The 13928-nt window shown below is 33.9% G+C and overlaps 1 protein-coding gene across 1 annotated transcript in view; it reads right to left on the reverse strand.

Moving 5' to 3' along the window:
* The window catches only part of LOC107698208 (DENN domain-containing protein 4B-like), a 30441-nt gene that overhangs the window by 10409 nt on the left and 6104 nt on the right, over positions 1 to 13928 (reverse strand). The window contains 14 exon segments of the mRNA XM_016499167.1: positions 1128 to 1168; positions 1750 to 1945; positions 3836 to 3979; positions 4059 to 4203; positions 5182 to 5310; positions 5528 to 5734; positions 6109 to 6223; positions 7764 to 7897; positions 8241 to 8386; positions 9851 to 10066; positions 10161 to 10261; positions 11029 to 11204; positions 13564 to 13708; positions 13787 to 13845. Of these exon segments, the coding sequence (XP_016354653.1) occupies positions 1128 to 1168; positions 1750 to 1945; positions 3836 to 3979; positions 4059 to 4203; positions 5182 to 5310; positions 5528 to 5734; positions 6109 to 6223; positions 7764 to 7897; positions 8241 to 8386; positions 9851 to 10066; positions 10161 to 10261; positions 11029 to 11204; positions 13564 to 13708; positions 13787 to 13845 (1954 nt within the window).

Genomic DNA, 13928 nt, shown 5'->3' on the forward strand with positions numbered 1-13928 from the left:
TGGGTAGTTTTTCTGTAACTAAGTTGCTGGGTCATTTTTAATGCTGGGTTATTTTTTTCTACCCAACCGCTGGATTGAGCCTGTCTCCGATGAAACAACCCAGCAGCTGAGTAAAATTAGCACTATTTCAGTGAAAAGGGATTAGCAAGAACGGTTGAATACACTTAAATTAAAATGCTTCTTTTAAATGTTACAGTTTCTATAATGCTTGTTAAACGGGTTTAAATGTATGTAATATGCTGTATTCACCCAAATAAATTCAATTTGTTTTTTTGTCTATGGGTGTTCTTTCTTATTAATAGTAATTAATTAGTAATTCTGTCTGTGATTTTTAATTTCCTGCCTATTTTAAGCCAGCAATAGTAATTTTTAAACAACAGTTGACTTAAATAAAACAACCCAGCATGCTAGGTAAAAACATTTAACCCAATCAGCTAGGTCAAAATAACCCAGCATGTGTTCTGTCCAATATTTACCCAGCGCTGGGTTGCCAATTAACCCAAGTTGGGTTGTTTTTGGGTACAATCTAAAAAATGCTAGGTTAAACACAACCCAGCACTGGGTAACATATGGATGATCCATAACAATATTTCTTCTGCTTCATCAGTTGCAATTAATTAGCAATTAATGCAATTGCATTTATGTATATTTATTTATTTACATTTTTCATCTACAGACACTCCTAGTTTCTGTACAATAAATTTCTGGATTCCAGAAAAAAGGTCGCTCGTAATTTTACTCTAAAATTATTTATTTATCTATTTATATTTAATTAATTTATTTTTTTTATTTTTTTTAGTATTTATCTTAATTGATTTATTTAATTTTAGTACTTTTTTGTTGTTTTAAGTTGTCTGTTTTTAAATTTTTTTTACTTTTTTATGATTACATTTTTAGCATTTTTTTATTGTTTTTTTTTTTTTCATTATTTATTTTAATCAGATATGGTGAATTAAAATAAGAAATATCTTGATTTTTATTCGTTTAAACTTATTTTACAGCTTGTTTTATATTATTTTTACTGATTTTAAGTAATCTTGAGGCCCTGGAATCCTGGCTGAGAGCCGCTGGTCTAGTCATCATAATAAATCAGTCTAATTAGAGCTAATTACAGTGAAGGTACCCACCTTTGAAAATCAGTATTTTTGCGCATCCTTTGCTCAAGCTGCTTTCCATGAAGAGTAATGATGAGATTAGTTACTGTTTAAGAGCAGTAAAACACTAATAAACAGGTTTTAATAAACAATGTTTTATCTTATTTGTTTTTTATTATTTATTTCAATTTTACATTTCACTGATTTTATTAATTTGATCAAATTAATTTAAAAATATAATATTAAAAAAATCTTTTTAATTGTACATTTTTATGATTTAATTTGTTAAAAATTAGCTAGAAAATAAAACAAAATTATTTTTAATTTTACATTTTTATGATTTAAGTTGTTAAAATTAAATAAAAATTAAATAAAATGCAAAAAATAGTTTTCATTATCTTAATGCTACATTTTTATGATTAAATTAGTTTGTTACAAATTAAATAGAACATAAAATATAAAAAATAAATTTGTATGATTGAATTAATTTGTTAAAAAATAAAATCAAATGCAAAAAATAGTTTTGATTATTTTAATTCCACACATTTATGATTAAATTAGTTTATAATAATTTAATTTATTTTAATCAGATAGTTGTTGAAGGGGAAATATCTTGATTTTTACTAATTTAAGCTTGTTTTATCAGTCTGTGTACCTGCTGTCTCTCTCCGGCTGACACCTGCAGTCTGCGTCTGCGTTCTCTGCGCAGTCTCTGTAGAAGGTGGACAGGCAGACGTCGCTGCGGCGCACAAGCACAGGCGCCGGAGGACTCAGCGTGTTGCGGCGGCCGGCGGGAGGCTTGTGCGAGGCTGCGGCCGTCTGCGCAGCTGCTTTCTTTAACAGCTTCAGCTCTGATAAACAAACAAAGACTGAAATCAGACCCCGGACCACAAAACCAGTCATAAGGGTCCATTTTTTTAAATTGAGATTCATACATCATATGATTTCCATTGATGTATGGTTTGTTATGATCGGACAATATTTGGCTGAGATACAACTATTTGAAAATCTGGAATCTGAGGGTGCAAAAAAATCTAAATATTGAGAAAATCATCTTTAAAGTTGTTCAAATTAAGTTCTTAGCAATGCATATTACTAATCAAAAATTAAGTTTTGATATATTTACAGTAGGAAATCTACAAAATATCTTCATGGAACATAATCTTTACTTAATATCCTAATGATTTTTGGCATAAAAGAAAAATGGATAATTTTGACCCATACAATGTATTGTTGGCTACTGTTTCTGACGTCTACAACTAAAACGTCAGAAACAGGAAGACCAGACGCGAGTCTCGATTATCAGTAGGCATGTAACGATTCACTCAACTCACGATTCGATTCACGATTTTGATTTCAAGATTTGATTTTCTCACAATTTTTTTCAACAAAATGAGATTGAAGACAAATTATACAGTAAATGAAAAGGTGTCCTTTTATTAGGCTATTGCTGCACGTTTCTTTGTGAAATTGAAATATAACAAAACTAAACTGAAATTTTAAAACAAACCCCAAATCAAATAAGTAAGAAAATTACAGGCAACCACTGCATTTTAATCATGATCCAAATAAAGATGCAGCATACATGCAGATTTTAATCTAAATTAGATTGCATAATTTTGAAATTTGAAGCAAAAACAGAATGGGCTGACTGTAAAACTACTAGGAGTGTAACGATTCACTCGTTTTCTCGATGCATCGATTACAAACCCTGACGATGCATATGCACTTTAATTGTGAGGAAGGGTTAAAGGTCCCATGGCATGAAAATGTCACTTTATGAGGTTTTTTAACATTAATATGAGTTCCCCTAGCCTGCCTATGGTCCCCCAGTGGCTAGAAATGCAACTAAATATATACTGAAGTACATTTGATTGTGCTAAAGTGGAACTATTGCAAGTACACTGCAGGTACACTTTAAATATCTTGCATTTAAAGACTGATATAATTCATACAATCCTCATCAATAGTGACATTAAAACACATTTTAGGCTTAATATTAAGAAATGTGCATAGTGCACAAGTAGCTACTCCAAATAAAGTTTAATTATAATTTTTATATCAGTAAGTCTCAAGCGATATGTCAGAGAATGTATTAACAGATTTGAACTATACTTAGTTTGAAATAAATGCATTTAAAATGTATTACTTTTTTACTAGGGTAAATGCCGTATGTCATGCCATAACATCATTAAACTAACATCTAACAATTGACAAGTGTTTTTTTTTTGCCCTCTGACGAAGTATATAAAGAATTTAGAGGAAGCATTTTAATAATCCTGTGATTGCACTTAAAGAATGTAGAATCGCATCGCATCTGCGCATCGCATCGAATTTAACTGTGAATCGTCTCGAATCAAATCGTTCTGAATTTGCAAAGATCACTCTTGAATCGAATCGAAACCCTATGAATCGTGAATCGAATCGATTCGTTGTTTACCCAAAGATTCACAGCCCTAGAAACTACACATAAAACATATCTGAAGGAATCAGCAGACGAGCTGAATGAGACGCAGATTCACTCTCTCCAGCAGGTGACGCTTATTATGAACAGCACTGATACAGTGTTTCCTTGGTTACCGCTGTAAACAAAGCAGCGCTACACTTATGAACAGCACTGATATACCCCAATTGTATTGCGATTTGTTTGGCATCTCAACCGTTTTGAATCGCTACATATTTGAATCGATTTTCAACTGGCTCGCGTTTCATCATTACACCCCTAATTATCAGTCACTCACTGCTTCCTGACGGCTGAATGCTGCTCAGACTGTTGCTCTTGGCCAGACTCGTCAGCGACTCGTGGCTCGAGCTTTCACTCAACCCGCTCCAGCTGGACTGACGAATCAGAGCCAAGTAGGGGCGGGGCTTGGACAGTGCGTCTTCTGAAAACAGAAGCAGAATGTGAGAATGTGACACTGCTGACAGCTGTCAATCACGTGCTGGAGGCGGGGCATCTCTGACCTGCGGGGGTGCTGAATGATGCGCTCCTCTGCTGCTGTTTGATTGGCTGCCTGAACTGAGCCACGGCCAATACCACGTTACGCAGCTTCGCCCAGCGAAGACGCCCTCCCTGATTGGTGGATGGCCATTTGCTCTCTAGCACCGCCTACAGACGGCAGAATAAAACACACACGCATGAATAAAGACAAGACTTTCATCTGTACGTTATATCAGGGATTCCCAAACTCTTCCATCAGCCGAACCTCTTTGAGCTTAAGCATCTCCTTAAAGACTCCCTAAGATTTTGAGTTCAAGTTTCAGTAATTTAACAACACATTCACATGTTCATGGTTCTCTTGGTTAATGGTCACATGACATGCAGCTAAACATAACTCATCTTTTTTAGTCTTTTTTTCATCAAGTGTTTTACTTTGATTTTATTTTTAAAACATTTATCTTAAATGTGCATTTTTATGATCTAATTAATTTTAGTAAATGCTTTTTGGGGTGTTTTTATTTTATAATTATTTATTTATTTTAATTTTACTTTTAATTGTACTATTTTTAATTAATTCTAGTAAAAATGTTTGGTGTTTTTTATTTTTAAATGATGTATTTTAATTTGACATTTTTATTATTTAAAATGTAGTACTTGTTTTTTAAATGATTAATTTACTTTAATTTAATTTTTTATATTTTTATAACTCATTAAAATTTTAGCAAATATTTTTGATGGCTTTTATTTTTACATTATTTATTTATTCCAATTTGACATTTTTATGATTACATTTTTAGCAAGTGTTTTTTTGATTGTTTCTATTTTTGAATTATTTATCTGCTTTAATTTTACATTTTTATGATTGAATTAATTTTAGTAAATGTTTTGTTTTTTTGTATTTATTTTCATTTTAGATTTTTGTTTCATTTTTAGTAAATGTTTTTGATAATTTTTCTTTTCAAATTATTTACGTATTTTAATTTTACATATTTATGATTAATTAATTATTTGATTGCTTTTGCTTCTTTTAAAACGATTCATTTAAATTGTATATTTTTATAATTTAATGAATAATCAGCTTTTCATCAACTCATGAACCCCAGTTTGGGAAGCCCTGTGTGATCTCATTAATATGAAGTGCATCACTTTATTGTAGTATCCGTATGTGATGGTGTTGGGTGTAATTCCCGCCCGCTTCATCTCCAGCAGAACTCTGACCGCGAGAACCGGCTGACCGTACTGACCGCACAGCTGCATGAGGATACGGTAACACACCTGCGACACACACACACACACACACACACACACACACATCAAGAGCGAGACAAACTACAACACACTTACTGCGTCTACATCATATCACTAGTGCATTATACAATACAGATCGATTCAAAAATCTGTGTTTGTGTCTGTGTGTGTCTGTGTACGTGTGTGTATGTGTGTGAGAGAGTGTGTGTGAGTGTGTGTGCGCGTGTGTGTGTCTGTCTCTGACCTCGTCCGGCAGCACCACCTTGCGTGTCTCCATGTGTTTGAGCACCTCGTATGCGGCGTGCAGCGCTCGGACTTTAGTGCTCTCTGCTCTGACGAATGTTGGTAAGCAGATGAACCAGAGTCCGTAGCAGTGACCCAGCAGGCATTTGGACCACATCTCCGGCACCGTTGAGTACTTCTGCGCCTTCTTCTGCGCCAGCTTTATCTCCTGCAAACACACCAGCAGACAGCATCAGCCGACTGACCTCTGACCCCGTGACCTGACCTTCACCTGAGCGTCATCAAAGCCACTAGAAGGCAAGCCTGCAACCATTAGCCGACAAAAGCGTAACGGCTAAAGTCAAGTCAAGTCACCTTTATTTATATAGTGCTTTTAACAATACCGATTGTGTCAAAGCAGCTTTACGTATCAAACAGCGAGTGAGTGTCACACAACTCTGACTGAAATTCAATGACGTCAAGGCTGTATTGTGATTGGTTATTACGGCACATGTGATCCAAGTTAGCCGTTACGCTTTCTCCAATAGTAAGTAATACAGACCCTCTCATCTCCCTCTAGTAAGACAATCTCTGGCGTCGTACCTGTTTGGTGCGGCGGGGGGTGGGGCTACTGGGGGCACTTCCTTTAGCTGGAGTCCGCAGCGGATCCTGCGGCCGATCGAACAGATCCGACTGGAGGACCGGGAACGTGTCGTAGCTGCACACACACACACACATACACACACACACACACAATAATAATAATTACTGTTGCTGTTAATAGTGTTCATCGTCTGTTTGATTATTGATTGTCTTTAATTGATTTTTCGGTACATTTCTGCCATATGTACATAAACTGACAGTCACCACTGATAAGCTACCACTAAATACTGTAGAAACTTTATTTGCTGTAAAGTTGCTTTGCAATGATTTGTATCGTGAAAACTGCAAACAAGTGTTTAGTTAACAAAAATAGCTTAAGAACCAAAACCCCCCGTCAACCTGGTTTAAGTTGAAGAGGAAGTGAGCTGTGTTTCTGTCTGATGTAATAGTAATAATTAAGCTCATAAAAGTACATTCACTCACTGTTCTTCTGCAATGTATCTTGAGAGAATCATGACATGTGCACTAAAAAACCCAGAAACTTCTCTTAGAAAAGCTCACTGGGGTTTTTAATATCTGAAATTAGGTCATGTTTTATTCTACAACATGAAAAACTCTTTCATTTCCAGCATCATGTGCCCTGTTTGCACTTGACGTCTCCCGTAGTTTACACACACACACACACCTCTTCTGCTTGCCAAGGCTGCATTTATTTGATACAAAAAAATTAAAACAGTAATATTGTGAAATATATAATTACAATTTAAAATAACTGTTTTCTACTGTAATGTACTTTCAAATGTAATTTGTTTATCTTAATTTTACATTGTTTGATTTAATTAATTTAAGCAAATGTTTTTTGGTGTTGGTGTTTTTTTATTTTAAACTATGTATTTATCTTAGTTTTATATGTTTATGAGTGAATTCATTCATTTTAGTAAGTGTTTTCAGACCATTTTTGTTTTTAAAATTATTTCAATTTTGCAATTTATGATTTAATTTTTTATTTGTTTTATTTTACAATTATTTTAATTTTACATCTTCATGAATGAATTCGTTTTAGTAAGTGACTTTTATTGTTTTTTAAATTATTTTAATTTCATGTTTTTGTGATTCAATTAATTATTTGATTGTTTTTGTTACAATTATTTATTTAAATTTTATATTTTTATGATTTAATACATTTTTTGTTTTATTTTAGAATTATTATTATTTAATTAATCTTCATGAATTAATTACTTTTAGTAAGTGATTTTAATTGTTTTTTTTTATTATTTTAATTTGACTTTTATAATTATTTAATTAATTATTTGATTGTTTTTATTTAAAAAATTTTTATTTTAGTCTTAATAATCCAAAAGGAAATCCAATGGAAAAATCCTATTGGGTTTTTGTCAAGGAAAAGTTCGTCTACATCATCACTGCAGGATTTTACACATTACCTACAGTAACCTAAAACAATAACTGCTTAATATTAACCAATACAACACTGGTTACAATTCATATTTGTGAGACTGGTTAACCAAAAGCCTGCACGGCCTCAGTGACGTCAGCTGAGAAGGGAAGTCATATCAGACGTTTGAGAGCGTTTATAATGGAGGATCATCACTGATGATGATAATGATAATGGACAAACATGACTGATGATCACACACCTGTAGTGTGCAGGACACTCGGAGCCGTCGGCTTCCTGTGGCTCCTCCGGAGGCATAATAAACACCGTATGTTCACCGCTGTGACACTCGTCACGGTCGATCAGACGCACTTCCTCCGGCTTCTCCACGTCCACCTGACACACACACACACACACACAAACACAAACACACACACACTTCATTTCCAGCGATATCGTCGACTTGATTGCAAATGATTGCAATGACTGAACTGAGCTGGATGATGACATCACTGAATTCAATGATGAACTGCCTTTAACTGAAAATTTAGTGTTTACTATTGTCCTTTTGCATTATTGACACACTATTTTCCCATTTCATACTGTAAAGCTTTGACACAATCTGTATTGTTAAAAGCGCTATTTAAATTAAGGTGACTTGACACACACACACACACAGGTGTTACAGGAGCGATCTGATTGGCCGCTGTGGTCAGGTGACCGCAGGTGAGCGTCTGACCTTCTGCACACACTCGTCGAAGAACTCGAGGCAGCCGTGGCGGTCGCTGACGAACGAACACTCCTCGATGAACTGCGTGAACATCTGCGTCTTTGTGAGCTGTGTGTAAAACTTCTGCTGCGTTCGATCGCAAGACTTCAGGAACCCTGAGAAACACCCGGAGAAAACCATCAACCGTCATCTGCTGAATCAAACCAATGTTTCTTACTAATTATAGGCTGCTGGTTCCAGAAATAGTGTCTGTTTTGCTCTTTCACAACACACTTTCTCACTAAATATATCATTTTGTAGTATTTTAGTTTTTGAGAATCATTGGTGTGTGAATTAATCTTGTATTCTCTCCTAATCAGCAGAAAAACAGCAGAATCACATGATTCCTGTCTGAATCTGAGCCAACCATCAGATCAATTCTCGGCCCGTTTTCACATGCATGACAGTATTTAATATCTAATCCTGATTTCAAGGACAGAATTATGATCCAGAGACAGATGAAAACGCAAACATGAGCAGATGTTTCTGCCATTACTGCAGCCAAACAGACACAGAAAAGCTTTCATTTATAATCTTATGTATTAAATGACGTATTTTAAAATTTTTCCACTCCTTTGCAGAAGTTAAATTATTCATTTTGAATGCTTTTTGTCATTAAATGCAAAACTTCAGACATTTGACAGCTTTTGTTATCTTTATAAGTGCATTAGCTGATGTAATTTGAATGATTTAATTTAATAATGTATATTAATGCGTAATCTAATTTATAATTTGAAAAATTCTTATTTTAAGAAAAAAACTGTACATAATTGAGTTTCTGATTAATTTTCTTAAGTAAAAAATATTTTCAAAATCCTTATCCAGTAATCATAATCAACTTGATCAACTTATAAATAACATTCAGTTCCTGAACCTTCTGGAATTACAATATTAATTGCCTTTTGATAGTCTTTTGATTGATAGTTTTCACTATTATTTTGAATTAGTTTTTATTTTTATATTTATATATTTTTATTTATTTATAATTTTAGTTACATTTTTAATCATTTTATTGTTTTGTCCCTTATATTCGTTTTTTTATGTCTATATAGTTTTTATTCTATTTTAAATTTTAGTTTTAGCTATTTAGTTGTTATGGAGGCCGTTTCTGCAACTGAATAAAAAATTAAAAATTGCGACTTTATCTTGCAAATCGTGGATTTTTTTCTCACAATTTTGCAATTTTTTCTCACAATTTTGAGATATAAACTCGCAACTGCTAGTTTTAAAATCCAATTCTGAGGGGAAAAAATATTATTTTCTTACAATTGCTTTTTTTTTTTTTTATTATTGCATGATATAAATTTGCAATTCTGAGAAATAAAGTTGCAACTGTAAGAAAATACTAGTCTTTCTTCCCCTCAGAATTGGACTTTATAACTCGCAATTACGAGTCTATATCTCACAATTCTGAGAAAAAGTCACAATTAACTTTTTTCATTTGTTTATTCAGTGTTGGAAACAGACTTCCATAACTTTTAGTTAGTTCGTGAAGTTAAACTAAATAAAAATGTTGCCATGGCAACCAGCTGAAATAAAACCGGTTTCACTGATACTTCTGAAGGGTTTTGTGTCCTGACCCTGCAGGTGGAAGAGCGAGCTGCAGTCCGTGGTTCGGTCGGAGGGCGCTTGTGTGATGGGCAGCAGGAAGGATCGGTATCCTCTCAGCAAACAGCTCATGAAGCGCAGGAACGCCTCCTGGATCTCCAGCTCCAGCTGCTTCTGACGGCCGTAGATCAGATCGTAGTCCGTCAGCAGGAACTCCAGCGTGGCCTCCTCCTGACCCGGAGTATAGACTGACGGACCGAGAGAGAGAGCGTGTGAGGACAGGAAGTGACATCATCAGTCAGTGTGTGTGTGTGTGTGTGTGTGTGTGAGACTCTCACTCACTCTTCTCCAGAGTTTTGTGCAGGTTGGACAGAGAGTTCAGCAGGATCTTCCCATGTTTCCTCGGCAAAGACCTCCAGGACAGAGGCTTCTTATCTTCAGACCTGGAGACACAAATACTGTATTAATACAGTATATACATACTAATACAGTGATAAGATATATAATCATACATACAAGTATTATCAAAAATAATGTAAAAATTGTGAAATATTATTCTAATGTAAAACAGCTGTTTTCTATGTGAATCTCTGTTAAGCTGTAATGTATTTCTGTGATGTGCAGCTGTATTTTCAGCATCATTCCTCCAGTCTTCAGTGTCACATGATCTTCAGAAATCAGTATAATATGCTGATTATTAGATACATTTTTTATTATTATCAATGTTGAAAATACTGTGATGCATTTTATTTTTCAGGATTCACAGATGAATAGAAAGTTCAAAACAACAGCGTGTATTTAAAATAGAAATCTTTTGTTGCATTATACAGTTTTTTCAGCTACTCACACACATTTTCAAAACTTCACACACAAATCCAAGAACTGCACACAAAATGCAAAAAGCCTCGCATCTCTTGCAAAACAAAGCACTGCATTCAAAACATCACAAACACATCTCAAAAGCAAACATTTGCCATAATATTAATTCCTGTTAGATTTGTGTGTGCTACAGAGAATCGTGTGTTGTGTTTAACAAAAAGTGTTTTATGAAATTGAAAACCGAGTCAAAGTCTGAGATCAGTGTCTGGTTTTGCAGATTTGGTGTGTGCTTCTGCTGTTTGAGTGTCAGCTTTCAGAAACTGTGTGACGAGTGAAGAGTTAGTGTGTAAGCAGTTGTAAAAAGTGTAATTGTGTTCACAGGAAGACTCACTGGAAGATGGTGTTGGTGTCCAGATCCACACACACCACGTCAGTCGGCGGATCGTAAAGCTCGAAGTAGCTGGAGTGGACGCCCACGATGAAGGGCATGGGAGCGCACAACACGTCTGCCATCCGCAGCGGACACAGCGGGATATACGGGCAGTGCCAGCGCAGAGGAAACGGCATCTGACACAGGAAACGACCGTCACATGACCGGCAGAGACAGGAAGTCACACCGACTGAGTTACACTGGTACTCCGGGATGCATGACACTGTTTTCAGCCAAGATATCTAAACATTCTTAAATCAAGAAGGATCTTCTAGACAAGTAAAAATTATTGTCTTGTTTTCAGAAAAAACAAGTCAAAATTAAGTGTTTTTGATTAGATTTAAGAATTTTTTTTAGATATCTTGGCTGGAAACAAGACAAAAAAATCGAAGAAAAGCATTTTTTGCAGTGTAATTTCATCAGAGTTACTGCACTTTCAGAAATCAAGAAAACATCAACTCGAGTGGTTTGATGTGAAAGAAACAGAGTATCTCAACAGAGATCAATAAACTCAAAGTTACACGTTTGTTGATGTGTTCAGATCATCAGCACTTTTTACATACTTTTATGTATTTGCAGTGAAATGACTGGATTTATTTTTCTATTAGATCAGTGATTCTGAACCGGGAGCCTCAAGATGAATTAAAATCATTTAAAATAAGACAAAACAAGTTAAAAAAAAATTTTTTTAAATCTAAATGTAATTTGAATAAATTCTTATTTTATTTATTTTTTTTGTTTAATTTTAATTTAGTTTTTAAACAGCTATGTTTTTAAAGAATATTTGTAAGTTTTTTTTTTACATTTTTTAAAATGTGATTTCTAGACCTAAAATACCAAAATAAACAAAATATTAAAAATTCATGCAAGTTTCTTATTAATTTGCTTATTGTAAATAAAAATACATATATATCTTTTATTTATTTATTTTATTTTTTTCAAAATTCTTATCTAGTAATGAAGTTTAAAACAAAAAAAATCAAAATGTAATTGGAATAAATTTTTCTTTTATTTAATTTTGAATTTTTTTTGTTTAATTTTAATTTACTTTCATTTGTTTTTTAAGAATATTTTAAAGTTTTTTTTTCTTAATTTTTAAAAATGTGATTTCTAGACCTAAAATACCAAAAATACCAAAATAAACAAAATATAAAAAATTCATGGAAGTTTCTTATTAATTTGCTTATTATATATATATTCAAATTTTTATCTAGTAATCATGATCAAATGGATTAAAACAAATAATTTAATTTAATTTGTAATAAAACAATTAAAATGTCATTTGATCATAATTCTTATTAATAATTGATTGTTAATTAATTAATTATTAGTTTAATATTGATTTAATGTTTCATTTATTTAAAAAAAAAAAACTGTGATTTTTATGTCACATTTCTGAACAAATTATTTTATTATATGTTAAAAATCACTGTTCAGTAATCATGATCAACTGGATGATCAACCTGGTCAAAAAGAGCAAGAACAATCAGCTCTTCAATCTTCTAGAATCACAAAATGAATTGCTTTGAATTATTTTATTATTGTAGAAGTGAAAAAATTTATGGAAGTTTAAGTTTACGAAAATAGAAAATGTAAAAATTAAAATATTTATATTTTACATAAAATATATATTTTTACAAAACATGTTTTACTCTAAAACTAGAAAATTACAACCAAAAATCTGAACAAGTTGTGTTTCAAATTTGAAGTTGGTATCTTAAAAAGTGAGCTTTCAGTGAGATTTTGTTTGGACGCAGTACCAAGCTTTTCCACTAGATGACCATCAAACCCTATTAGTAACCATATAAGGGCGCCTTCATTTCCATATATGGTTTGAGTGATCCGAAACATGTTTTTCCATACTTTTCTCAATAATTATGAAGTAGACATCACATTCAGAAGTATTAAGGGCAGTATGGCAGTATCTGATTTCAATGCAACCTCTAAAAAACACATAAAAGACATACGACGAGAACCTTAGGCCTATGTTACAGTTCACGCTGCATCAAAACAGAGAATCTATTGGTTTTTTTCTTTATATTCAAAACACTTTTAGACCTTTTTTCTCCTAAAATAGAATGGATGTTATCTTTTGAACACTTGACATGAATGGAGGTTTTTCATGATTTCATAACAGCATCACTATTTCAAAGTAAAGGTCAGAACTCGCTCTCTGACTCTGATGAGTACTCTTCTTGCAAATTAATAAATTACAGTTGCTCTGTAAAATATTTTAAAAATTAGTCGCCAAATATGAAAACTAGAGTCTTTAAGCTTTCAAATGATATATAGTTTGTCAAGATTACTTTAGGTTCAGACTAGGATATTAATGTTTAAAAAGTAATGAAAAGTGACAGTGAACAGGTTTTTAAGAGAAAACTTGATCTGAATAATGACACTGCTGTCTGAATCAGAACTGAAGCACAGTGGAGTTCCGTCACTGATTCGGTCCTCGTCTGTGTTGTATGAGGCGCTGTAGAGATGAGTGTGACTCACGGAGACGAGCGCTTCGCTGACGGACGTCAGAACATCGGGCCGCAGCGAGTGCAGCAGCAGCTTGTGTTCGGTCAGAACCGCCAGCAGCAGCGAACACGTGTTCTCCGGACCCAGATTCTGCAGCAGCTTCACAAAACTGGCCCCACTGAGAGCAGAGCATCAGCCAATCAGAACACAGAGAACAGACGCAGCAGCCAATCAGATCATCAGCAGAAGAACTCACCTGAGCGGCAGCGGAGACGACACGGGCTGACAGAGCAGCAGATTATCATACGAAGAGAGCTGAGGACACACAAACACACAGTTAATACACACACTCACACACACACACACACACACACAGTTAATACACACTCTCTCTCACA

This window comes from Sinocyclocheilus anshuiensis, unplaced genomic scaffold, assembly GCF_001515605.1.
Source record: "Sinocyclocheilus anshuiensis isolate Anshui unplaced genomic scaffold, SAMN03320099.WGS_v1.1 scaffold4428, whole genome shotgun sequence".
Taxonomy (NCBI): Eukaryota; Metazoa; Chordata; class Actinopteri; order Cypriniformes; family Cyprinidae; genus Sinocyclocheilus; species Sinocyclocheilus anshuiensis.